The sequence below is a fragment of the Sebastes umbrosus genome, chromosome 9, assembly GCF_015220745.1.
Source record: "Sebastes umbrosus isolate fSebUmb1 chromosome 9, fSebUmb1.pri, whole genome shotgun sequence".
NCBI classification, from domain to species: domain Eukaryota; kingdom Metazoa; phylum Chordata; class Actinopteri; order Perciformes; family Sebastidae; genus Sebastes; species Sebastes umbrosus.
In genome coordinates, this window is record NC_051277.1 from 4286339 (window position 1) to 4312845 (window position 26507).

Genomic DNA, 26507 nt, shown 5'->3' on the forward strand with positions numbered 1-26507 from the left:
AATCGATTATCAAACTATTTGGCGATTAATTTAATACCTGACAACTAATCGATTAATCGTTGCCGCTCTAATAAAGACTAATTGTTTATTTTGTGGGTACCTGTGGAGGTTCCTGATCCTCCCCTTTTGTTTTGCTTCCAAGTTACCGTGTTATGAAGAAAGTTTAATGTGGAAACAACTGTTTGACATGTTGTGGGTCAATATGTTTTGGCACAGACCGAGCTGATCGCTGCATGTACCTGGCATACAATGATTTCATCCAGCGTTTTCAGACGTAGACGAGGAGCCAGAGGCCTGTTAACCATCCAGATGGGTCCCTCAATTAAAGCAAAATGCACTTTTCCAGATGGCAGAGCGACTGACTGAAGAATAGACAAGAATACTTATCCATGTAGCACATTAACAAACAACTGATGCCATTTCAAAAGAGGCAAAAATTCAGGTTCACATGGGGGCACAAGACACTTGTGTCTTATTAACATTATACTGCAGTTTACAACAGATGGATTTTATTTGCTCTGAAAGTAAAAGTCTCACACTTATTTATTTTCAACAAGGTGCAAGAGTCAGGTTTTAGCAAGCTGTACAGGAATAAAACACAAAAATGTCTCAATGTGGTAGCTGGTTCAAGGTCGCTGAGTTGATGTTTAATAAAAAATGACTGATTTTATTGCAAAAAAAAAAATAGTGAAAAAGAATCATTTAAAAGGTCCAGTGTGTAAGATCTGGTAGTATCTAGCAGTGAGGTGAGGAGATGGCAACCAACTGAAGCCTCTCCAGTGTGCCAAGCGTGTTTGGAGAGCTATGTGGCCGACGCAAAAACGTGAATGGTGCTCTCTAGAGCCATTTGGAGCAGAGCCAGTGGGAAGTGAGTGGTGAAGCAAGAGAGAGAGATCGGCGGCGACAAAAGCGAGAAAAGTTATCGACTCCAGCCCAAGCAGGAAAAGTTAATTAATAAATATATATACCATCTCCCCCTGTTGAACATCTAATCGCTGAACTTAAACCTGTTACTGACACTTCTTCTGGCAAATGGCCGCCAGGGCGTTGTAGTCTACAGAGAGGCGAAGTCCCGCCTCTTCCGATTCACCACCATGGGACCTTATTTTAAAAAAATATGAACGGCAGTCAACGGAGAGAGACAAATATTTTTTTGATCCCGTTTGAATTGCGCCATGAATCACACATATGATGTTTGTCAATTTAAAACATAATTTTGCAAGAAAAGTCTCAGTTTGTTGTAAAACTGTTGAATTATCAGACTGTGAAAATACGTAATTAGAAAGACGACACACCCAAAATACGCGTAAGTGACGTCTCTCTCTCTGAAGCTACGATGCCTGTGTGTTTCCTACTGGGATTAACTCACACCAGCAACGGGTCTCAATCGTTGTTTTGCTTCCCGGCTCATAAAAAGACCAGGAGTCGCTGGATAAAACACATCAGGTCAGATAGCGTTTCATTTGTGCCTGGTCATAGCTAAGTTAGCTAGCTAGCTAGTGTTGGTGACGTATATTGTGCGAGACGAGAGATGTAGTTCACTGAGCGGTTTCACATAAAACTAAATGATACTACGACAAACTGAGACTTTCTTGACTTGCAAAATTATATTTTAAATTGACAAACATCATCTGTGTGATTCATGGAGCAATACAAACGGGATCAAAAAAATATTTATCTCTCGCCGTTGACTACCGTTCATATTTTCTCAGAAATAAGGTCCTGGACTGGGAAGGACTTCGCCTCTCTATTATCGCTGAATAGACATTACTATAAGTAAAAAAAATACACAATAAACACAGATACATCTATGTACATAAAAAGATACTCAGATCGCTAGCGAGTAGCTCGCTTGGAGGAGACGAGGAGATGAAATATATACAAGTCTTTTAAAAAAAAAAAAATGGGTAAGATGCAAGTGGTTGTTTGTCCTCTCCGTTGAGTTGAGCATCTACCTCTGCTATGTGGACAGGCTGTCGCTCTGCCCGTCGCCTGCTGCCAGCCGCCGGCTGATGTTGCTCTGAACAAACTGTTTAAGGCCGTCGTAGCCCTGACTGAACAAATACTCCAGGTACCAGCTCCATGGCTTGGGATGCTGAAACACAAAGACAGAGAGAAACACACCCAGTCACATCCAAGACATCTGAAGGTTTCTATGATCAAAGCGATCTCTCTTAATCTCTGAAATATGACTGATGCTACATCAAAACTACATGTGAAGTCTGTAATAAATGCAGAAATGAAAAAGGCCCGATACCTTTATGGAATTGAGGTCCATGTCCTCTCTCCCCGGCCAACACTGATGAAGAGAGAAACATTAATATTCATTGTCAGCCCGTCCTGCTAAATCTCACAAGATCGCTGCTGGATGTTGCAGCTGGACCGAACCAAAAAAAGGTACGTGTATTATTAAACATGACGAAAAACCATGTCTCATGCAGCGCACATTAATAATAAAATGTCTTTCTGTATTAATGTATCTTCTATAAAAGATACATTAATACCACATTTGTCTCCTTGTCTCGCCTGTAAGTTCATTAACCGAACTGATAGCTACATAGAAGAAACATTTTGTGGCGTGCAGCAGGTGGGATCCTGCTCAAACATCTTCATCCCAAAACGGCGCACACACTCACCTTCTGGTGGAAGTTGATGGCGTAGCTCATGAAGGCAGGGTGGTGGAGGAGGTCGAAGCTCGTCCAGTATTGCGGCACGTTGCTCTTGAGCAGCAGCTCCTCTCCCAGCGGTACACCCGAGCTTGGTTGAAACATCTCGCCGTTCCACAGGCAGCTGACCATGACGCTTGCGTAGTGGTTGAACTCGCGGTACGTCTGACGGCTGATGTGAAAGGCCTGCTGTAAGAAAAACAATCAAAAAGGGGGGAGCGACATCATGAGAAGAAGCGAAAGAAAGTAGAGAAAGAAAGTAAACTGCTCTCCATATCTGCAACGTTTCACATCTGATGTTGTGCTGATAAATTTGCATGCCATTTACCAAGTCCATTTTTCTTAATAAAGAGTGCCTCTGACATTTCCAGGGGAGCGTGCTGGCAGTCTGACATGCACTTGTAAATTCACAGCTCGCAGTGGCAGATGTATTAAAATCAACAACTTCTTAAGTCCCCCATCTGAGAGGGGTATTAAAGGTTAGCAGCTGTAGGTAGATGCATGTGAATTCCTAACAAGCCAGACTGAGAGAAGGGGGGAAAAAAAATCTATAAAAGCTACTACAGTGAATCGACACAAACAGCAAAGTCACATCGGAAGAGAGTGCGCCAGCTAAATGCCTAAAATGTAAATGCAATCACAAGAAATGCATTCAAAATCCATGGTTTGAGATAACCGTTAAATTAGCTCTTCTAATCAAATCAGTGCTAATAGAAAATCATTCCCTTCACATTATACGTCAAGTACTTGGTGCAATGGGACCAAAATGTACTCTTTACAGTATCACTGCAATGCAAATCACAGCGTGCTTTCAGACGTACATGGCGAGAAGAAAGTTTTTACCTCTGTGAGTTTTTCTTTACTCTTGGCTGATGTCAAGTTCACCTTGTACCTGAACAAAAACAAGAAACATGAAAAGATCAGTGACCCCTGTGATCATGAAACACTGCAGAACAGCTTGTTTTCTACGGTGTGTCAAAGAATATCACGCTATCACGTTCCAATTTTCCTTTGCCATGGCACTTTTTACGCTCAGCTTTGGCAGAATGACTTCAGAGCCCCGGGGCATAGTCAATTAGCCTACACTGTAAGGATTTGTGTTATTAAATTCGGCCCCGGAGTTACAAAATGATGTTTGAATTCTACATAAAAAAAAGGAGAAGATGGCTTAAGTGCATTTCCTCTTTAGACTCTCATCATCATAAATCATGCAGCAACATATACATACAATTTAGCCATTTGATTTCCTGCTCTTCCGTCATCAAATATGCATCGACATATGACATACTACATTAAGGGAGTTGCTGGTTTATGCATCGCGGCAGGTTGTAGTAAAGAGGTGAAGAGTCCCCGCCAGGGTCATTATAGGAAAGTAAAATAAGCAGTAAAATATTTTTGAAACTAAATAAAAACTAGAGCTGCAACAATTACATAACTCTGAGACATAATACCAGGCCCTAACGAACACGAACTAAAACTACTGCTAAACTAAATATAAAAAAAAACTAAACCTCTCTGAAAACTAAATGAAACTAAATTAAATGAAAAAAAAAAAAAATCTAATTGAAAATTCAAATCTATTATAACCTCGGTCCCCTGTACCTGTACATGATGTAGGCCAGTCTGTCCACGCTAACAGCGTCAGTGGCAAATAGGGCTGGGTAAAACACTCCAGGTGGAGGCATCACCACGAGGGGGAGTCCATACTTCAGAAACATGTCACACACCTGGGGGAGCAGAGAAAGATGGAATTAACACCCACAGAGAGTTAAAAAGGTACAGTAGATATAATCCAACATACAGTCCGTCTCACTGCTGAAGCTTTTATCATGCCTCTGCTTTGATAAAAGCTGGGACATGCTGATCTATGAAGCTATTCTTGGCTTCCCATCTTTGTGTTTATTGTAACATGTTTCAATAACTTCACCTCCATACACGCTTTGAAAAGACTTTCTGAATTGGAGGCGAGTCAAACCTTCTGTCAGTGCATATTCTCTTTCTATGATTTGATTTATTCATGTTGTAGATTTATTCTCAAGAATTTCAAATCGTTCTCTTTCCATATTCCTTTCCTTCCTATTGCTATTTATTTCATGAATCTTACATTTTCCTTCTGACCTGATCTTTTTTGTGATCCTTGATTATTATTTCCATATTTTATCGAACTTATTTCAAATCTGTCTTGTAAGTTTTGTAACCTTTGTCTTATTTTCTTTCAAATGCATCCACTGTTCTTCCTCATTGAAAAATCGGAATATATGCAAATATTTTTAATTTCAAAACATTAACTGCTGGACAGATGATGTCTCCTCCTTCACTGTGAAGTTCTTTCTCAGTGTATGTGTGCACTAGAAGCTTCAAGTTTCCACATCACAGACACGAATGGCTTCCAGAATAGCTGCGATGTCTAGTTGCTCTTGTGTTCACATGTTAAACCCAGATTCAAGGTGAGACAGCTCCTTCAACAGATGAATGTGAAAACAGTCTTCAAGTGTCAAACTCTTCACATACAGCGTTCTGCACAGAGAAGGTCAAACATCGAAGTGAAGTAATAAAAAAATATATTTTTGAGTGGAGAGGATCATTAAAAGGGACTTTATGTAAGTTTTTATACATATAAACGTTTTTTTTAATTGTTTTTTATTGCCAATATGTGAACAGGTTGTAACCTAACTTAAAAAATGAGGCCATCCTGAGACCTTGACTGCTTTTAATGACTCTCTTTAGCTCCGCTTCAGGTCTAACAGTGTGCAACCATAGCTAACATTCGGTTAGGTATGAGTCTGCTAATGCCAACAAACAACCAGCCCTCACCACAACTCAGACTCCGACACAAAATCCACGGAAGCCCAAAAAAAAACGTTTTATCTAGTGAAGACCGTCTTGCAATACAGGACCGACGTCGAGGAAAACTAGGATCAACATCAGCCGTGCCTTCGATTGATGGAGGGACCTTCATTTTGTTTTAGGAATCAAAACGGACCCCGAGCTGGCAAAACTCCTATTGGACAGGTAAGCTCACATTACTGCCAAGCATGTGAAATATATAGTGATATTATGGTTTTAGCTGTCAATCACGTTCAGTCTCGTGTGTCGCGTCTACATAGTGCAAGCGCGAGCAACAGGACGCTGACTGTCGTTGACTTAACGGCCACAGGTGTCACTGTTAACAATCAATTTCATTTCTGATTCCTACATACAGCCCCTTTAAATAGCACCTGTAAAGCCCAGGTTGCATCATGCCTTAAAAAAAGCCACAAAGCAGATCCAATCACTAGTAATCAGCTCATTTACCGTCTCGTAGAAGTGCATGATGAAGCTGAGGAGGAGGGAGTGGCAGCCTTCGAGCTGAAGGCCCACGGAGGCCAGCCGACCCAAAAAGTCAACCAGCTCCATCACCGAATCCTTGAACCCCGTCAGAGTCATATTTCTGGAGACAGAGGGCAGAGCAGAGAGTGATGCTGAGTGAACGTTGTAACAGCAGTCAGCTGGTTTGCCCTCGGAGCATTACCCCATCAGGTCTCTGATAGGTCAGAAGAAAAGCTCCCAAATCAAGCACATGGCATTTCATTACAACACAAAGGACAAACTGAATCAAGAGCGATGTTGGGAAAGTGTACACAAATACACAATCAATTACTCCTACATCTAGTCTCTGAGTTGTACTCTGGCTAAATACCAGAGGTGAGTTTGAAAATGGCAGCAAATAAACAATGCATCCCTACACTACACACTCATTTGTTGTGGGATTAGACGACTCGATACTGATGAAGCCCAGGTAGTTAAACACAACTGACACTGACTCCACCCCTTAATTTGGAAGCTGGAAAATCATTTAACTGGAGATTAGGTCTGTTTTTGTCTGCAGACAAATTTTAATTAAAGGATTTGATGGATAAATGGGCTCAAAACCAAAAGGGAAAACATGTCAATACACACTTCTGCTTGAGTTGCTTTGGTTAGTGGATGATAGGTGGCTTGAACTCAAGCTAAAGAGTTACTATAGAGACCTATGTAAGGTTTCAGCCAAAATGTTGTGACACGATGCTCGACTGGAAACAAAATTAGACGATAACTCAAATTAATAGAGCCATTAAGCTTCATATTTAGAACAAAAATGGGTAAGTCACCTACAACAGGGATTGATTTTTCCATTACACTAACCCCCAGTAAATAAAACTGAGGCAACACCTGAACACTTTTATTATATCTGTGAGAACCGATTAAGGTGTGAGTTCTTGGCTTGAAAGGAAAAAAGCTAAACAAGCTATAACCCTTATGCTTTCAGGCAAGGCTGTCCTCAACCAAAACAATTCTTAGTCAACTAACACTCTACTATGATTTTGTCGACTAATAGATTAGTTGATTTAATCAACAGAGTTTCTTCACACAGAATCACACAAAAGCACCACTTTAAATCTTGTGTTTAACAGAGATGTGATCTTAAGTCATTCAGCATGAAAAAAGCATAAAGAATGACTAATCGACTAAAGAAATCTTAAACCAAAACAACAGATTAGTCGACTAACAGACTAAGAGGCAGCAGCCCGACCCTCAAGTAAATTCACAAAGTGTTTGCAGGTATGTTGCTTGTTTAAACTCAGGACATAAACACGTAGCAGGGAGTAGATGTGAGACTCACATGGAGGTGTGGCTGTTGATGCTGATGTCAAAGTCGTCCTCCAGAGCATACACTGAGTGCCAGGTCAGCCACTTCAACAGCATATTGTTTAGACACTCTATCAGTCCACACTGCAGACACATGATAAAGAGGAAAAGCACTAAGCATTAGGGGGGAAATTAAACGGGCGCCCAGGGCTAAATTATTAAAGACCGTAGAAATTGATAAGCTCCGACGTACCCGTTCTGCTATAGGAGAAATTAAGAAAATAGATTTCCTATTTATTTTGGCTACTTGAAGGTTATCTTGCACCTTTTATCTCACCAACTTTGTCTCTAATTTGCAATAAGATTAAGACATTCGCTTATGATGCATTTTAACTATTCCTAATCCAGAAGAGAGATTTTTCTCTCCCTGAGCTGGTCGTATGTGCGAGGGGCAAGGCGGGGCGGGGCCAACTCTCTCTGCTTTCCATCATCATAACATTATAGTCTATATTAGGAATTGTTCAAAACAGAGCTGTTGCAGTTGCTACTCAAGAATATTAATTTATATACAGTATTCTGGCATCCTTCTGTTTCGGAAGACAATGGAGAAAAATAACAGATAAGAGTACCGATAAAGTACGGGATCGATAAGCAGTATCGGTAAGAGAAGTAGGTAGGGATGGGTACCGAAACCTGGTACCAAACGAGCCCTCGGGCAAATTTGATGCATTTTTCCAGTCCAGAGGAGAGATCTCTCTCTTTATAATCACAAGACTATTGCATCTTTTCTATTAGCATATAGCAGAAGGTTTTGTAATTCAAGCACAGTAGCAGGAGATCATTCTACCCACCTTGAAAAACAGTGAGGAGGTGAAGAAGAGCTGCAGGAGGGGCTCAAACAGAAACCGTCCGATTTCTGAAGCGGGGGAGACAGAAGGTTACAGTTGTACCAGCTATATAGATCAGTGCAATTTCTAGCTATGATATGGCACAACATGGCAGGCCTTGCTAACATGGGAACATTTTTTCAAGTAGAGAGCAAAGTTCAAAGATCACTAAATTTGGAGGCAGACACAACCCATGGAAACTCACGGGAACTGGGGATAACAGGGATGCTGCTCAGCAGGCCGAGGATCTGCGGGCGGAGGAGGGAACCGTCCCAAACATTGAGAAATTTGTAGAGAAAAGCCTCTGTGCAGGAAAACCCCTCCTGATGGAGAAATATGACAAATTAAAAACATTGTGAAATCATTATTTGACTGTGATTTTACAGGGTCAGCTAATCATGTAGGTGTAGGTTAATGAATACAGGTAGGGATGCACGTTATGCCGGTCTGCGGCTACACCCATACGCAACAACTGCGATGCACTGTGTGTTCTGACACTTTTCTATCGGAACCAGCATTCACTTTTTCAGCAATTTGAGCTACAATAGCTCTTCTATTGGATCGGACACCACGGGCCAGCCTTCGCTCCCTATGTGGATCAATGAACCTCAGGGTCTGACCCTGTCGCCGGTTCATCGGTTTTCCTTCCTTGGACCACTTTTGGTAGGTCCTGACCACTGCAGACCGGGAACATCCCACAAGAGCTGCAGTTCTGGAGATGCTCTGACCCAGTCGTCCAGCCAGCACAATGTGGCCCTTGTCAAAGTCGCTCACATGTTTTTTCTGCTTCCAACACATCAACTTCAAGGACAAAATGCTCACTTGCTGACTAATATATCCCACCCACTGCCAGGTGCCATTGTAACAAGATAATCAATGTTATTCACTTCCCCTGTCAGTGGTCATAATGTTATGGCTGATCAGTGTATATCGTGCATCCCTAAATACAGGGAATAGTGAATGACAGGTGTGAGGTAGAGAGGTAGGTGAAATGTGAGGCTCACCTGGAGAAAGTGCTGTGTGGACAGCACTTGTTCAAAAACTGCAGAGACTCTTCTGAATTCTGGGAGGCTCCTCCGTCGCCACAGAACAAAAGTCTGAACAAAAAATAGCAAGAAAAGATATTTAGTGAGTGAAAAATTCAAGGGAATAAAAAGAAAACAGCGCACAGTGAGACCGCCTCCCCTCGTCTCTTTTCAACACCTCTCTGAAAGAATCCTTTTGATATGCCAACTATGTAATGTGTTTGGGTTCAACTCAAGGTTAGCTTGCTTTGGAGGAATCTTCCTGATAGAAGATGTCACAACAGTTTGGTAGCTGCTCCGCCCTGCCCGTACCCCCCTTCCTTACCTTCATGGAGAGCGAAGCCTAGCCAGAAGTTGAGGCGTAGGAGGGCAGACTCGTCCTGTACATAGTCCAGGTACTGCAGTGCTAGACTGGAGCCCAGCAGTGAGCCCATCTGAGCGGGCAGCTGGTGGAGATAAAAATGAAGAAGTAGGAAATGCATGCAATAAAGTATGATTGAGAGGCTAAAATAATCAAAGCAACCATAAATACAGGGTAGTACAGGGAAGAGATGGGGAAACAAAAAATCATATTCCCAACTAACTATACTCCCAAAGTAAAACAATGCATAAAAACAAACAGAAAATGCTGCTTTGCATGATTACTTCCCTCAAATCAATCTGTTTACCTGCTAAGGAATAAGAATATACTGATGCTCATTGAGCGGGCCACCAATCCGCCACTGAGCTAATTCTTCAATATCCAGTAATCCCCGTAATGCCAGCACTGGGACATTTCTGCCATCACACTGGATAGTTGATACAGTCCCTTATTGTGTATGAACAGCTGCCTCCCAATATGGGGACTTTATCAGTATAATGAATAAATTAAAACGAGGAGACAGACTGTGAATGGACACAGCTCAGCTCTCCAATAATTATGGAGCAACTGTATCATTAAACTGAGAAAGCACCATTCTGCTTTTGATAACAGGAGTGCAGGCAATGAGGGATATAATCAATGATCCTTTGTCAATGCCTTCGCTTCGGTTTTATGAGTGTGATTGACTGTACTCATCCATCTTGCGTAAGATACGAGAAAAAGGTAGAGCTTTCTTGGCAATAAGCACAGTTGATGCTATCGACATCCTTATTTCTCACGTTGGCGGTGAAAGAGGTGAATTTATGTAGCGTGAGGCATAAAAGTCCACAAGCTATTTAAAATTATTTATATTTGTTTATCAGGTCACTGAATCTGCAGGGCAATTTATAGAGAGGACTCTTTAAATTTGCTATGAAACTTTCAGGTCTTTTGCTTTCATTGCTCATAGATAAACCACCGTATCTGTAAAAGGAACAATGGCCAGTTAAAAAAAACAAAGGATAAGCACTGTGCTCTTGTTTATGCTCTAATCTGATAAACAAATTACAGCCAAGGCCACCTCTGCTGTGGTTTCTATAGGACAAAGTTGTTAGTATCCGGCTAAAATGTACAGACAAAATTATAACAGTGCAACAGCACCACCCTGTGGCCATGAGGATACAGCACAATTAAAACCGACTGTAGTTACATTGAGGTCGGGACTAACAGCAGAACGGTGGAAACTGAGGTAGATGCGAGCAGAGAGAGTGAAAGACAGTAAAGGGGGCAGAGGTTCAGAGATTTGTCCCGGCAGAAATTACCTCTATACGGTGCATATTTTCCAGGAGCTGAGCAAAGGAGTGGACCTGCACCAGGGGGAGCAACTTTCTGCTGGAGTACGGCTCAGTCTGAGCCGCTTTACTGACTACAGAACTCAACACCGGAAATTCCAGGTGGCAGTGTTTCTGAGAAAGAAAGCACAGTAAAACAAGAAAATAAATAAAAGGCGAGCCTGGGCTCCCATTTTTTATTTCCTAACATTAATAAAAGGCTAAAATCATGATAAACAGATTAAATACAGATAAATACTTTATAGATCTGGTACTTGGCATTCTTGTCTGACCATGTCACTCCCTGCAATCCTACTGTTATGGTCCCATATCATGCTCATTTTATGTATTTTGTGTTTCTACTAGAACATGTTTACATGCTGTAATGTTCAAAAAAAAGCTTAATTTTCCTCATACAGTCTGCCTGAATATACCTGTATTTACCCTCTGTTTGAATCGCTCCGTTTTAGTGCATTTCAATGTAATTGCGTTGCTAGGCAACAGCTTGGGTCCATGTTTACTTCCTGTCAGCTAATGTCATTCACATACACTGCAACTGGAAATAAACTGGTGATGCCTTCAAATGAAACTCGTGAGCTCATGTTTTAACAACATGGGAGGTCGTGTACACGATATGCTTGGCGTCCAAGTGATTAAGTCGTGAGAACACCGCTGCTAAGCAACGGCAATATTAACGTTACTGTCGGCGTCTAGAAGCCACAGAGGCTAACAATTTAGCAAGCTAGCAAGTAACATAATGCAGGAAATGCAAAGGCATAAGGACAGAAGAAAAATATGAAGCCGTTGGGAATATCAACATTTTCCCTCAGACATATAAAATTACCAAGAATTACAATATACGACTAATATTACTATTTATTAACTTATTATGTACCGAAAAATTAACTTCCATGGCCTCAGTCATTTCTGACAACGTCAACAAACACGTCACTACTCGTGAACTCTGAGCTTTCAGAAACTTTCCACATACGTCGTTGTGAATACCACAAGAACACGTTAGACACAACCTCATTTGAAGGCACCATAGGACACATTTAAAATGTTTACGTTTAAAACTGAAATGGTTTAAATATCGTAGATATGTTACATCACAAAATTACAGAAATCCTGAAAGCTTGTTTCAAAAGCACAGTTTCTGAATACAGGCTGTGTGCATTTCTACGTGGATTGAGCGTTTCATTACTTTCACAGTATTTATATAGCACTTAAACTGGCTGCTTTATAATAAAAAAACACATGAAAATCTCACGATTTACAATATGGGACCTTTAACATTTTGCAGAGCAGCAGTAAGGCTCCATTCACACCAGACCCAGCGGTGCGGCACTTCACTTAAACGGCCCATTTGTGTGATGACATGCAGACTTTATATTTCACAATTATTGTTTTACGTCAGAGTGTTTTTATGATCTTGACATTTCAAACCACACTTGAAGGTAGCTTCATTCATTTCACAGCAGCTACACAAGAAAAGGTGGAGGGACTGTGCCTTGTGCTGGAGCTTGTTGCAGAAAACACACTACCAAATGCACAGAATTGCTCCAACGAGCATCCATGTAGTCAGCTGTTAGACAAACTCCTGGGCAGTTAGGGTAAGTGCTTGTGTTTTGTTTTTTTACCCTTAGTTAGTCAGTTTAGTAACCTCAGTACCCCATAGTTTTTTTTTTTTACTTTCTTGTGCCAAAGTTGTTTTCAGCAGCCTAACTGTAGTGTAGCAGGAGTGATTGTAAACAGGGTACGCAGTGCACCTGACAACTTAAATAGACTTTCATACCCTTTTCCTGGGGTTGGTCTTCATTGTGGAGGCCAGACTGATGCTGGAGGGAACCTGGGAACCCTCCCTCTTCTGGACAGCAATCAACGCTGATTTCCAGGGCTGATTGTGGTTCTTAAACCCACTCTGTAAGAAAACAGAAAACATATAATTGCGTTGGTGCTTAAGAGATTATGGGCATACCCCTTATTATAAAGGCAGAATGAGCATCAACTGCACAGTCCATGTACAAACCTTAGCTCGTGATGGGATGGAGAGCGTCACCAGTTCAGGGCAAAACACTTTGTAAAGTGACAACAGGTTCATGAGGAACGGCTGCCTTCCCTGAGGAAACAATAACAACACGGTCAATATGTCACATTTTTTAACTCGAAATCTTCATTTTTGATTGTTTCCTAATAACACAGAATACAACCATAACCAATGATATGGAATGGCCAAGGGTAACTGTTCATGGGAATAATGTGTAGAAAAAAGTCAGGATAACGCGATAACGCAAATTCGTTTTAACGTCACTAATCCCTTAACGCATTAACAAAATCGATCTTTCGGAGGTTATAGCAGGCTCAGTTTTAAAGCTAGATTGAAGATACTGGCATCACATGAAACTAGAAAAAACCTAAGGAATCCATGTCATACTAACTTGTAAATATATACATACATTTGCATAAAGCAAGCATATTTGAGTATTAAATACTTGACAAAATCTCCCTTTACGGTACATTTCGAACAGATAAAAAAATGTGTGATTAATTTGTGTTAACCGCGATTAATTATGGACAATCATGCGATTAATCACTATTGAATATTTTAATCGATTGACTGCCCTAGAAAAAACCCATCCTGGGATATCTAATTTTCATACTGAGTAAGCCAATAATATAGTAGCTTTGATAAATGGCTCTAGAGGGCATCCGATCAGCAGGAGGTTTACCAGTTTAGACTGCAGCTCCAGCAGCTTCCTGACTCTGAAGACTCGGCACTACAACGAGAAAAAAAAAAAATGAAGATAAGAATACTGAAAAGAAGAAATAATGGAGTAAACTAGAAACAATAGCACTACAATCATATATTTGACTTACCACTTTCCTTTCTGGTCAAAAGGTACAGCAGATGGCAGATGAAAGGACACTGAAATAATGTGACAAAAGATAATAACTTCACAGTGGATCCCATATCACATATCACATTACAAAGCTGCAGTCCATTTCATTACGCTGGTAAACGGACAATCGTTCACATGAGAACAAACAGAACAGCACTATCCTCTTTTGGAATGAATGTATTATAGGCCTTAACCAGATAAATGTATTATTTATCTGTCTAGTCAGGCAGAAATTAACCTTTATTTATCACACTAAGTCTGTGTCTCGAACAAGGCACAGCATCCATAAACAGTGAGGCATTCGTCATTTCAAATTCATTTTAAAATAGCTTGGGCATACAAATATACAATTCATTTAAATGACCAATAAGCTTAGTGAACCCTAAATCTGTGGCTCAAAGACGTGTGTAAACGAATATTACACAAATTTAATGCCATCTTACTACAAAAATGAAAAATCCTCAGCACACATACCAGATTCTCCTCTCTGACGAAGCTGAAGATGAAGCCATAGATTGCTCGAAGTTGATCCTTTGTATCAATCATGTCAAATACGGTCAACACCCACTTTATGAAAAGAATCTGAAAAATATACATGCAAGTAAACACACAAATGGATTAATTATGGTGCAATCTTAGATATTACAGAGAATAACTAACTATTAAACTATGTTTTCAAAAACTGAACAGCAATCATTTGTAAAACATTTTTATTGAATAAAATATTAATTATTGAAAAGAGAACAAGAGCAATAGTTAAAGTCATACCATTTTCTTTAAAAAAACAGCTAATGATGCAAACTTAGTAATTAGAATATTAAATTATACTTTGATGGTAATAATACATCTATTCCAACAAACATACTTGTGCATTACTCGTGAACAGAAAGCAGATGAGAATAATTTGGGCAAATCATATTTGCACTTACTTGTGTATGATTGGTATTTTGCCAACCCCCAGCCAAACCACCGCTCTAACAACGGCCTCCTGTGGCACCACAGTGGCAGGAATCAGACACCTCAGCACCCGCGCACATAGATTCGTCCCTACACAGAGAAATTCACAGAAACTAAATCAGGTAAAGGAAGCACATGTTAAGACTGACTGTAAAAAATGTCAGCTGTCCAAGTCATTCATACACTTTCTACTTTGCACAGGTGTTGCTACACTTTTGGAAAGAATGAAAGACAATTTTTGTACCATTTTTTTAAACTGTGAGGGAAAATATATGCTCACAGTACACCATATTATCTTCTACATACACATTATTTGGCTCTGGCATTCTTGTCAACTAAACCAGTGTTTCCAAAACATTTTTTTCTGGTGATCCACTTTTAAAATGACAAAGCATTGCGACCCAGTTCACAATAGGCCTCATCTATAAATCCATAAATCATGAGAAGAGCGAATTTGTGTGTAAATGAACATTTCTGATCATTCTTACTGCCAGTTCCCCATCACCTTATATTATCTTGAATAGATAAAACAGCCATTTTGAAGAGATATATTTTTGATAAATCACAACTTTGTTTTATGCATGTGTTATTGAGAACATATACCCATGTTAAATACTTTATAAATGAGAACAAATAAATACATTTAGGTGGAGTTAACAGGCTCTCATGTTTTTCCTCTCATCAGTAAAACAAACAGAATGAACACTAAGCTTTTCATATTAGATTCAATGTTATAAGGAGGCTACAATTATCAGAACAATACGAACATTCAGGTTTCCCCATGTGGCTCAAAGGTGTACTGCAGATATAAATATTGAATAAAAGACTATGGAAGAAATTGTGCAAATTTATCTGGCAACTCTAAAATCTCCTGCAAACCAACACAGCAACACAGGGTTGCAACACAGTCTTTGGGAATGACTGAAATTAAACCAAACCAAAACACATTAAAAAATGTTAATTAAACTGCACCAAAACACATTCAATTTCAGACAGCACGGTGGCTCAGTGGTTAACACTGCCACCTCACAGTAAGAAGCTGTTTGAATCAGTCTGTGTGGAGCTTGTTCCATGTCTGCAAGGTTGGACATTTACTTTTTGTCCACCTGCCACTGTGGCTAGTGGATTCCAAAAATCTACCAGCCACTCAATAGATTATCATTGTCATTTTTGGCTGGTGAGTGAAGCAAACCTAGCAGCCATTTGCATATTTTACCAGCAAAAATTCCAACCCTGGTTCCTAGTGTGAATAAGAGTGTGACAGACACTGTCCAAGGTGCACACTTGCTTGGTGTGTGATGGGACAGACTCCAGCCCCCTACATACTCTACAGGTTAAGGGCCAATGATGGATGGATGGTATTGTACCCAGTCTACCCCTGCAGCTAAGTGACTGTCTTACCCATACGGAGGCTCATGGCAAACTCGAGCATAATAGAGATGGCCTCCGGGGAAAGTCCTCTACTGTAGGCCATCTTCTCCACCAGCACCAGGTTCCTCTCCACCTCATCGTTCCCACTCACAGGAGTACCGGCTTCAACTACAGGAGGGAGAGATAACATCACATCAGAGTGTGTATTGTGTTTAAAATGTTTTATTGTTTCTCCAATGTTTTATTTTTCTGTATGTGTAGTTTTTAATGTAGCAGAACTGTTTCACTACTCATAACTTCTGTTATGATTTGACGCTATATAAAAATAAATTGAATTGAATTGAATTAAAATGTTAAAATACAGCTTGACTCATACAAGAGATAGGTGTTTTTTTCTGCTAATGTTGATGTTGGGTGACATGACAGCAGATGAGCTGGTAATTACATTTTGACTAGGTAGAATGAAAGTTAAAGATATCTCCAAATGAGATATCTCTAATCATAATTCATTTCAAGATGTCTATAACTTGATAGTAGATATATCCAATTAAATTATGACTATCCCTAAATCCAGTTCAAGATTTCTACAACGTCATTGTTTTGTGACTAGTAAAATTGAATTCAAGATATCTAAAAAGGACAATGTAGATATATTGAATTGAGGGGAATTAAAGTTATCTTAAACTGGAATTATGACTAGTACTAGTACTAGTAGTATTAAATTGTAGATATCTGAAAATGGAATTATTCACATTTATCTGCACCTGAATTGTAGATATCTATAATGAGAAACCCCATACACATCAAGGGCAAATGTAGTTTGAAATCTTACTAGTCAAAATGTAATTACAGATATCTTAAATCAGAGTTTTGACTAGGCAAAATGACTTAGTAGATATCTCTAATAATGAATCAACCAATTTAGCTTTTTAATGATAAAACGGCTTGCCATACAACATAAGCAGTGGCAACATATGACATCATAAACCATATGACGTAGCTCCTCTAATATGGAGCTTATAACAATGACGTTGTTGTCTGTGTTTGTAACGTTAAGTGACTAAAGTTAATGTTAGTGACTTAAAGGTCCCATATCGTGCTCATTTTCAGGTTCATACTTGTATTTTGTGTTTCAACTAGAACATGTTTACACGCTGTAATGTTAAAAAAAACTTTATTTTCCTCGTACTGTCTGCCTGAATATACCTGTATTCACCCTCTGTCTGAAACGCTCCGTTTTAGTGCATTTTTATGGAATTGCAACGGAATTACGTTGCTGGGAAACAGTTTGGGTCCATGTTTACTTCCTGTCAGCTGATGTTATGAACATACACTGCAACAGGAAATAAACTGGGACACATTTAGAATATTTACCTTTAAAACTGTGTAATGGTCTAAATATTGTATATTTGTGACATCACAAATGGACAGAAATCCCAACAGCTTGTTTCAAACGCACAATTTCTAAATACGGGATGTGTGTATTTCTCCGTATATTGAGTGTTTTGATAGTTTAACAGTATTTATATAGCACTTAAACTTGTTTTATAATATAAAAAACATGAAAATCTCACTTTTTATAATCTTGGACCTCTAACATTGAGGCTAGCTGTGTTTGGGACTGTCTCATCCACTGAGGTGTGAGGTAATATGTAAGTTAGCAACATTAGCTAGCAGTAAAGCTAAGTTACACCCTAAATACAATAACAAACTAAGTTTGTGTGTGTGTGCGTGTGTGTGTGTGAGAGGGGGGTGTTATTTAGTTAGTCCAGAGATGAGTTGCACAGTACAGGGTAACAGCTGTTAAAGGATGTTATGTTTGTTAAAGTAAATCCTGTATTGTATATATTGCATAATAATGCTGATGTTTGTATAAAAAATAAAATAAAGACATTGTTAAAAAAAAAGAAAAGAAAAAATAACCAGTCTAGCTATTTAATGATAAAAACAGCTTGACATACAACATAAGCAGTGGCAACGTATGACGTCATAAACCATATGACGTAGCTCCTCTAATATGTAGCTTTTAACAATGGTGTTGTTGTCTGTGTTTGTAACGTTAAGTGACTAACGTTAATGTTATTGACTTAACACTGAGGCTAGCTCTGTTTGGGACAACATTAGCTATCAATAAGCTAAGTTACACCCTAAATACAATAACAAACTAACGTCAACATGCTGGCCTTGTCTATTTATCTGCATTCATGTTTGTTCTTGGTAACAGTAACGGCCACTAACGGCTATCTATCGACCGTTAGTAACAGTAACGGCTACTAACGGCTATCGACCGACCGTTGAGTCTGAGTTCTTACCGTCATTGAAGTACTTCAGGGCCAGAACAACCGGGTCCTCCGCCTCATTCTTCCTCCTCTCCTTCTCCGCGACCCTAAGACTTCTGTTACTACTCCGGCTAGACACCGACTGCTCGTTTAGAGACGACGACGCTTCTGAATCCGGCGGGTTTAACTTTGCTGCCATTTTCTACATTGCTAAAAAACTTAAGAACAACACTGTGAGCTCCACTTCGTCTTCAGCCATCCAACCGAAATTCAAATCCGACCCGCGACCGTTGGGTCTGCGCCTGCGCAGTGTAGTCCTTCCGCTCGCTTGCTTCCCGGAAGTTGTAGTCCGTTTGCCTTCAACCGCCAGGCAGTAGGACTACAACAGTCATATAGCTGTTTATCTATGGAAGTTTTTATTGGACTTTATTAGTTGTAACCCACAGAAGACATTCAACAAATGTATACCATGATCTGCAAATATTTCACTATCCACAAACATGTATTTTTGTGCTCACAGCACTGAAATATGACATTTAAAACGTTCAGAAGCAGCATCATCTTTCCTTAAACACTGTCCCATCATCCACAGACCTCACTATCTCCAGTTTCACAGGGAGTATGTCTTTAATATTTGCAGTAAGGGTTGTGAATTATTAAAAAATAACTGGGACACTCTGAAAATGAGTTCAGACCTTTTTTTTTTTTTAAAGTAATTTGTTCAATGCTTAACGTCGCTAATAAGATTCCAGTCGACCCCTATTTTACTCTGGAGCTGCAATTAATGATTTTTTTCTATTTTCAATTAGTTTTCTAATTATTTTCTCAAATAATCACTTTGGTCAATAAAATGTCAGAAAACAGCGTCCATCACGAGTTCCTAGAGCCATGTTAACATATTCAAATCAGGGCTGTCAATCTATTAAAATATGTAATCGCACAATTTTTAAGCGTTCAAAATGTACCTTAAAGGGAGGTTTGTCAAGTATTTAATACTCTTATCAACTTGGGAGTGGACAACACAAAACAATGACAAATATTGTCCAGAAACCCTCACAGGAACTGCATTTAGCATAAAAATTTGCTCAAATCATAACATGGTCAGTGTGCTGACTTGACTATGACTTGCCCCAAACTGCATGTGATTATCATAAAGTGGGCATGTCTGTAAAGGGGAGACTCGTGGGTACCCATAGAACCCATTTTCATTCACATATCTGGAGGTCAGAGGTCAAGGGACCCCTTTGAAAATGGCCATGACAGTTTTTCCTCACCAAAATTTTGCGGAAGTTTGGAGCCTTATTTAGCCTCCTTCCTGACAAGCCAGTATGACATGCGTTAAAGAAATTAGTGGCGTTAAAACAAATTTGGATTAACGCGTTATCATCATGTTATCTTCAACAATCCTAGTATTTAATTATATGTTTTCATGTTGCTCAAGCTGTTCTGCAAACACCACAGTGGCTTCACCCCCAACTGTGAGCTGTAAACTGTAACTGACCTCCAGTCCAGTTTCATGCTTAGGGGGAGGTGCAAGGGGCTAATTCACTCACATTTTTTTCTTCATGGCAATAGACATAACAGAAAGACCCCTTGTGTGTGAGTTATGCTGTTTGCCCCCTCATCCCCAGTGTTCAGTCTAGCATGGGCCTCTTCCTCTTCAGGGTTACAATTAGGGATGGGTCGTGCTGTCTGTCTGTGTTGAAAATGGCACTAGAACGAAACAGCCCATTCCACTAAAAATGACAAATTTTGCAGTCAGAAATCAAAATAAATAAAATTTAGAAAATAAAACAATTTAATCAGGGTACTTCCTCTATGATACAATTTCATCATAGCTACATTAATTTCATACTAAATTAAAATGTAATTTCTATAATTTTGAACTCTTGGCTTGAGTTAAGCGGAAATTGACTTAGGTTCACAAAACTGATCAACCTGTAATGCATAGACTAAAATAAGCAACAGATCCCCTACAGGGCATGGTGACAAGCACTGGCTTATGTGCTGATATGATGGAATTACCTTGACAGGGACTGACTGAAGTTACATAATAAGATTACAACACAAAAATCCCACAACAGCTTCCATTGTTGCAAATGTAATAATGAACTTCGACTGAAAGTAGGGCTGAACAATTAATCAAAATTTTATCGAAATCACAATATAGCCTACTGCAATTTTCAAATCGCAGGATGAGGAGTTAATCGCATTTGTTAAAGGTGAAATGTGTGTCAAAATACCATTTTAAATTAAATATTGTGGTGCTGCAGAGACGTCCTGCTGGCCTACACATCATATTCTAACAGACAAAAGAGAACATCTTTGTTTGGTACAGATCCCTGCAAACATCACACCATAATCATTTTAATGTTTTTCAATGAAAATGAGAATAATGATGTAAAAATGATCATTCCCTCAATTGCAATATCAGTCAAAATAATCACAATTAAGATATTTTTTCAAAATTGTGTCGCCGTAACTGAAAGCAAAGCAAGAAAGCTAATGAAACAAACAATATTTAGTCAGTCTTCACCTCCAATTCTTTATTTTAAGTATATGGTTACAGAAATATTGTGAATCTCAAAACTAACTGACATGATTTTCAATCGAGATTTCTTCCCCTACGCATAACTGTAATAGGAATGCTTTTTATATGTAAAACCCAACTGATCAGCAGGATCTTTAAGAGACAGTGAATACGTTTAAGACTTCAACTGTGAGTTAGAAAAGGTAAAATTCCATTTTTGACAGGCAAAAAGACTTTTTTTTTGTTGATTTGGTTATGTTCTGCTGTACAAGCTAGCAGCAGACACTCCTGAGGCAGCAACTGCTGTACTTTCCAGCTAAACAACTTCACTGTGATAACTGAACTGAGAGGACAGAAAGAGGATATTCAGCTTATTTTACTTTGGGAGAAAAGGATTTCATGCGCACTTCTACAAAAAAATGTACTGAGATGATTAAATGAATGAGGATTTATATATATATATTTTCTGGTAACACTGCACCAAAATAAGATGTGGATATGTAATACTATAGTTGATGTATAATTAGTACAAAATTGTTTCAAAAGTGCTCATTTTGGTTTTATACTCTTCTTGACCAAATGAAACATGCTTGAGCTATTGATATTCATTCATAAACCAGTCTCTCCTACCTACAGTATAAAAACAAAATAGAAAAACAAGCTACAAAGGTTATTTCAGGAAAAACAGCATTCTCAAATCAACCTGTAACATAATGAAATTCACACTTGATTAAAAACACATTTAACTAGGGCTGACCCAAATGCTTCGAAGCTTTCGACCGTTGCCATGGTAATCGACCTCGAAATCAGTGTTTGAATGCTTCGTTTTTTTAATATAAGTATGTAATAATAATGTATAAATCCCAAAATGAAATAAGGAATAATTCCACAACATTATTCATACTCAACATTAATTATCATTAGTTATTCTCAGATGGATATTTGTTATGTTTAGAGGTGTGTGTGTGTGTACAGTAGTGCAGCAGCGGAAAAGCTTCGAATACCTTTGAATATTTCTCACCGAAGCTCCGAATGGTATTCGGGACAGCCCTACATTTAACACAGTGTAGGACTAAAATAAATAAGGAAAATGGATTCACTATTTAGACAATGAGCTGAGCTCATGAGAGGTTCCACAGGTATGATTGTCTACGGTTATGTAGAGGACGTATAGATCAGGAGTTCTCAGTTTCACAGTAAGAGTGCAGAGGAGTAAGTGAGAGTATCAGTCAGCCAGCTGGACGGGACAGGAGACGGGTGTGAGGGGTGGTATTACCGGAAGTGACTGATTCCTTCAAAATTTTAATTACTACAATCCATAGGGGCGCACCAGGTTCCCTTTCGTTGGCTTGGATCAAAGTAGAAGATCTTAAGACTGCTTGATCTTGTTCTTTTCCTGGTCGTTGATGTGCTGTTCCTCTCTGCTGTCCTCTCTCTCCGGCCGGTCTTCACTCTGGCGGGCGATGAGCAGTCGGCAGGTCAGCAGAATTCCAAAGACTAGAGCGTGGGCGTACCGTTTCAGGGGGTCTCCTACTAGCTGGTGGAAGAACAAGACGGCGAGCATGACCAGCAGCAGCAGGAAGTTGGCCACGTCCTTGGGCCTGCCCGGTACGAGGGTGAGCACCACGCCGCAGCCCACCTCCAGAGAGCCGATGATCTTACGAAGCAGGACTGAGCTGATGCCGATCTTCTTCAGGCCTGGCAGTGCCTTGGCGTAGCTCTTGTACGCCCTTTTCTGAAAGGATAAAGATCTTTTTAAAACATCTCTAACATTTAACTAAGGTCATTTAAACTCCCATGGGTGTCTTTTAGTGAGGCCATCTAAGGCAGCTATTCTCAACCACTGGGCTAGGGCCCACTGGTGGGCCTCAGAGGACCACCTAGTGGGCCGCTGAGGACCTGCCAAATGGTTAGATTTACCTCTTCAAAATCTGACGGCTGCTATTCTGTCTTTAAGAGGTTGTAGCAGGCTCAGTTTTAAAGCTACCGGTATCATAAGAAACTAAAAAACCTAAAGAATCTATTGGTCCCAAACATGTCTTGCCATCTTGTCGGGAAGGAGGCTAAATAACGCTCCAAATATACACTAAATTTTGGCGAGGAAAAACTGGCATCGCCATTTTCAGACAGGTCTCTTGACCCCTGACCTCAAGATATCTGAATGAAAATGGGTTCAGTGGGTACCCACGAGTCTCTCCTTTACAGACATATACAGTATGTCTCGGATGCAGTGACACAAAGTTGAGTGGTTTTTTAAACGAAAAAATGTTGCTGGAGCCCAGTTTGTAATCTATTTGGGATGGTGGTCGTCGGAAATGTTTTTAACAATCATAAGTGGGCCTCAGGATACCGAAGGTTGAGAACCCCTGATCTAAGGTCACCATTCTCAGGTCAAGAGCTTAACATTCAAAATATTTCATCACAATTGTATTGCTTCCTGGTTCAAGAAAACCTATATTATTATTATTGTTATTATTATAAGAAATTGTCCTGTGTGCATATATTGGATTTTGCATGATCATGCATCATCACCTTCTGGACATTTCAGCATCAGCACCAGCAGGTGCATCTCACAGAATTTGCTGGAATCAGCCGCCATTGCTCTTTATGAGCTCTTCACATTAAAGGAGAACATTAGCAGCTATAACACACATATATAATAAGCCATAAAGATCAATCTATAACTTAGAAATGGGTTGCATCGTTCAGCTAAATGATAGCATGCTATTACAGCTTATTGATCCCTGTTTTACGAGCTAATGATGGACACATTTCGGATTATGTATCCATGGATGTTAATATAGTTTAAGGTTTAACTGAACACATACAGGCCTAGCTTATATTCTAACTGTGTTAAAGGCAATAACTGTTACAGCAGGTTTTTAACATGTTAAATACTAACATTAATGCTGCACAGAGGCAGATGAAAAGAGTAACTCAGTATTTAAAGCATGCATTTTCCTTATCTTTAACTATTTAGGTCAGCTGATCTAAGGTCACCATTCTCAGGTCAAGAGCTTAACATTCAAATTATTTCATCACAATTTTATTGCTTCCTGGTTCAAGAAAACCTATTATAGTATTATATATATTGTAAACTATTATAAACTAATATATGCACATATTATAAACTAATATATGCACACAGGATATTTTCTTATAATAAGAAGAAAATATCCTGTGTGCATATATTAGTTTGTTATATTTTGCATGCATGCCAGCCATCATCTATATTATTATTATTATAAGAAAATATCCTGTGTGCATATATTAGTTTGTTATATTTTGCATGCATACATGCCAGCTATCATCATCATCTTCTGGACATTTCAGCATCAGCACCAGCAGGTGCATCTCACAGAATTTGCTGGAATCAGCCGCCATTGCTCTTTATTCACATTATTCGAGCCTGAGAGCGTTTAACGGCCAACAACAGAACAAAGGCCTCTTTATCGTTAACATTTAACTCACCATCTCACTGTAAGCATCTTTGCTGAGCCTCGGAGTGAGCTTAATGGTCCCCATGAACACGAAGAATAAACCCAGAGCGAATGAAAGGGCCACAATGGTAACTGTCCTCGGTGAGGGCATCTTCTCTTCTCTTCTCTTCTCTGTTATCCTCCGGAGCGTTCAGCGGCAGCAGCAGCAGCTTCCCCCACTGTAGTGAATGAAAGTCGGATGGTTTCCTGTTGAAGATGCACCACCAGACCAGACCAGACCAGGGGGAAGGGCTTCTTCTGCTGGGGAGGACAAAGATGGCGACGCGTTGGGTCCCTTCCTCCTCCTCCTCTTCCTCTCTGCTGCTCTCTGAGCCGCATTAAAGGAGCAGGAGCAGGGCTGTAGGAGCTAGATCAGGGGTCAGCAACCTTTACTATCTAAAGAGACATTTTAGGCAAGAAAAAATAAATAATAATCTGTCTGGAGCTGCACAATATTTGATCATTGTGATGAAGGTAACACAGTTTATAGTCTAAGTATATAGTATATAAGTCTAATGCAGTGAGGGCCAAAGTGCAAATGTACAATATTAGGGCCACATTGAGGGAAAAAACATCTAATATTTGAGAATAAAGTCGTAAATAAAGTTGTAATATAACAAGAATAAAGTCGTAACGTTACGAGAATAAAGTCATAACTTTACGAGAATAAAGTCGTAATATAACGAGAATAAATTCATAACTTTACATGAAAAAAAGTAGTAATATAACGAGAATAAAGTCGTAATGTTACGAGAATAAAGTAGTAATATAACGAGGATAAAGTCGTAATGTTACGAGAATAAAGTAGTAATATAACGAGAATAAAGTCGTAATGTTACGAGAATAAAGTCGTAATGTTACGAGAATAAAGTCATTACTTTACCAGAAAATAAAGTTGTAATATAACGAGAATAAAGTCGTAATGTTACGAGAATAAAGTCCTAACTTTACATGAAAAAAAGTCGTAATATAACAAAAAAAAGTCGTAATGTTACAAGAATAAAGTCGTAATGTTACGAGAATAAAGTCGTAATGTTACAAGAATATAGTCATAACTTTACCAGAAAAAACTCATAATATTACGAGAATAAAGTCATAACTTTACGAGAAAAAAGTCGTAATATTGCGAGAATAAAGTCATAACTTTATGAGAAAAAAAGTCGTAATATTACGAGAATAAAGTCATAACTTTACGTCAAAAAAAGAAAATAACATGTAAAATTACTACTTTATAATATTATGACTTTATTCTCATAATACTACGACTTTTTTCTCGTAAAGTTATGACTTTATTCTCGAAATCTCAGATTTATTTATTTTTCCTCAATGTGGCCCTTATACTCCGTCGTACCGTAGACCTACAACAACGATAAATAAACATGAAAATTATTATTAATTTCCACTAATGTTTTTATAAATCCACAGGGAGCCACTGGAGAGGAGCTAAAGAGCCGCAATGTGGCTCCGGAGCCGCAGGTTGCTGACCCCTGGGTTAGGAGGAGCTCATCCACTACTCAAAACACAGCTTTACACTTTCATTACCACTTTAGTTTGATAACATGAAGTTGACGGTGCTACTACACGGTTATAATCTTTATTAGAAGATGAATAGGCCTACATTGAGGTTGCCAGGCAACCAGCGAAGATACCCGGAAGTCACTGCGCCCTGGAAAGAAAATAGTCCCTCAGAAACTCCCTGTAAGATTATAAATTTACGTTTTTAACAAACAAACAAATTACAAAAGATGTGTTAATTAAAGAGGTGCTGGTAGGTGTGTTTTTGTAACCTTTCGGATGAGCCAGCGGTTTCTCTCTGTATTCAGTAAGCTAACTAGCGGCTAGCTAGCGGTAGCTTCATAGGCCTCTTTAGCTAACATCCAGACATGATGACAAGAAAGCAAATAAGTTTCCCCAAAAAGTTTAACTTTTCCTTTTAGGTGGATCTGTCTTTACTGTATGATTTTGAAGAGGGTTCCTTTATCAAAATATAGTTTAAAGTCTTTATTTAAAGGGACTGTTTGTAAGAATCAGAAATGGCTTGTTAACAGCGACACCTGTGGCCGTTAAGTCAACGAAAGTCAGCGTCCTGTTGCTCGGGCTTGTGCTCGCTCTACATAGACATGAACGAGCAATG

General features: G+C 39.2%; 2 protein-coding genes across 2 annotated transcripts; both read right to left on the minus strand.

Annotated features, from left to right (window-relative positions):
- Window positions 1-1580: 1580 nt before the first annotated feature.
- cenpi (centromere protein I) lies at window positions 1581-18724 on the minus strand. Its single transcript, XM_037779201.1, is given in 21 exon segments — window positions 1581-2095; window positions 2258-2299; window positions 2637-2855; window positions 3510-3558; window positions 4269-4393; window positions 5961-6096; window positions 7309-7418; window positions 8126-8190; window positions 8367-8484; window positions 9166-9191; window positions 9194-9258; window positions 9499-9632; window positions 10849-10992; window positions 12653-12778; window positions 12887-12976; window positions 13587-13627; window positions 13735-13783; window positions 14232-14339; window positions 14683-14804; window positions 16116-16253; window positions 18398-18724. Coding segments are annotated over 21 exon segments (2217 nt in total). The 5' UTR covers window positions 18564-18724; the 3' UTR covers window positions 1581-1951.
- A 3135-nt stretch (window positions 18725-21859) lies between these two features.
- tmem35 (transmembrane protein 35) lies at window positions 21860-24677 on the minus strand. Its single transcript, XM_037780721.1, has 2 exons — window positions 24366-24677; window positions 21860-22629 (listed from the first exon to the last, which is right to left on the minus strand). The coding sequence occupies exons 1-2, from the start codon at window positions 24483-24485 to the stop codon at window positions 22264-22266; spliced, it is 486 nt and encodes a 161-aa protein (XP_037636649.1). The 5' UTR covers window positions 24486-24677; the 3' UTR covers window positions 21860-22263.
- Window positions 24678-26507: the final 1830 nt, after the last annotated feature.

What these genes read in the sequence shown, in the direction of transcription:
- tmem35 (XM_037780721.1), bottom strand. Translation starts at nt 24,485, where the DNA reads ATGCCCTCACCGAGGACAGTTACCATTGTGGCCCTTTCATTCGCTCTG. An exon ending in AAGATGCTTACAGTGAGATG is followed by an intron (nt 22,630 to 24,365) that starts GTGAGTTAAATG and finishes TTATCCTTTCAG; the next exon opens with AAAAGGGCGTACAAGAGCTA.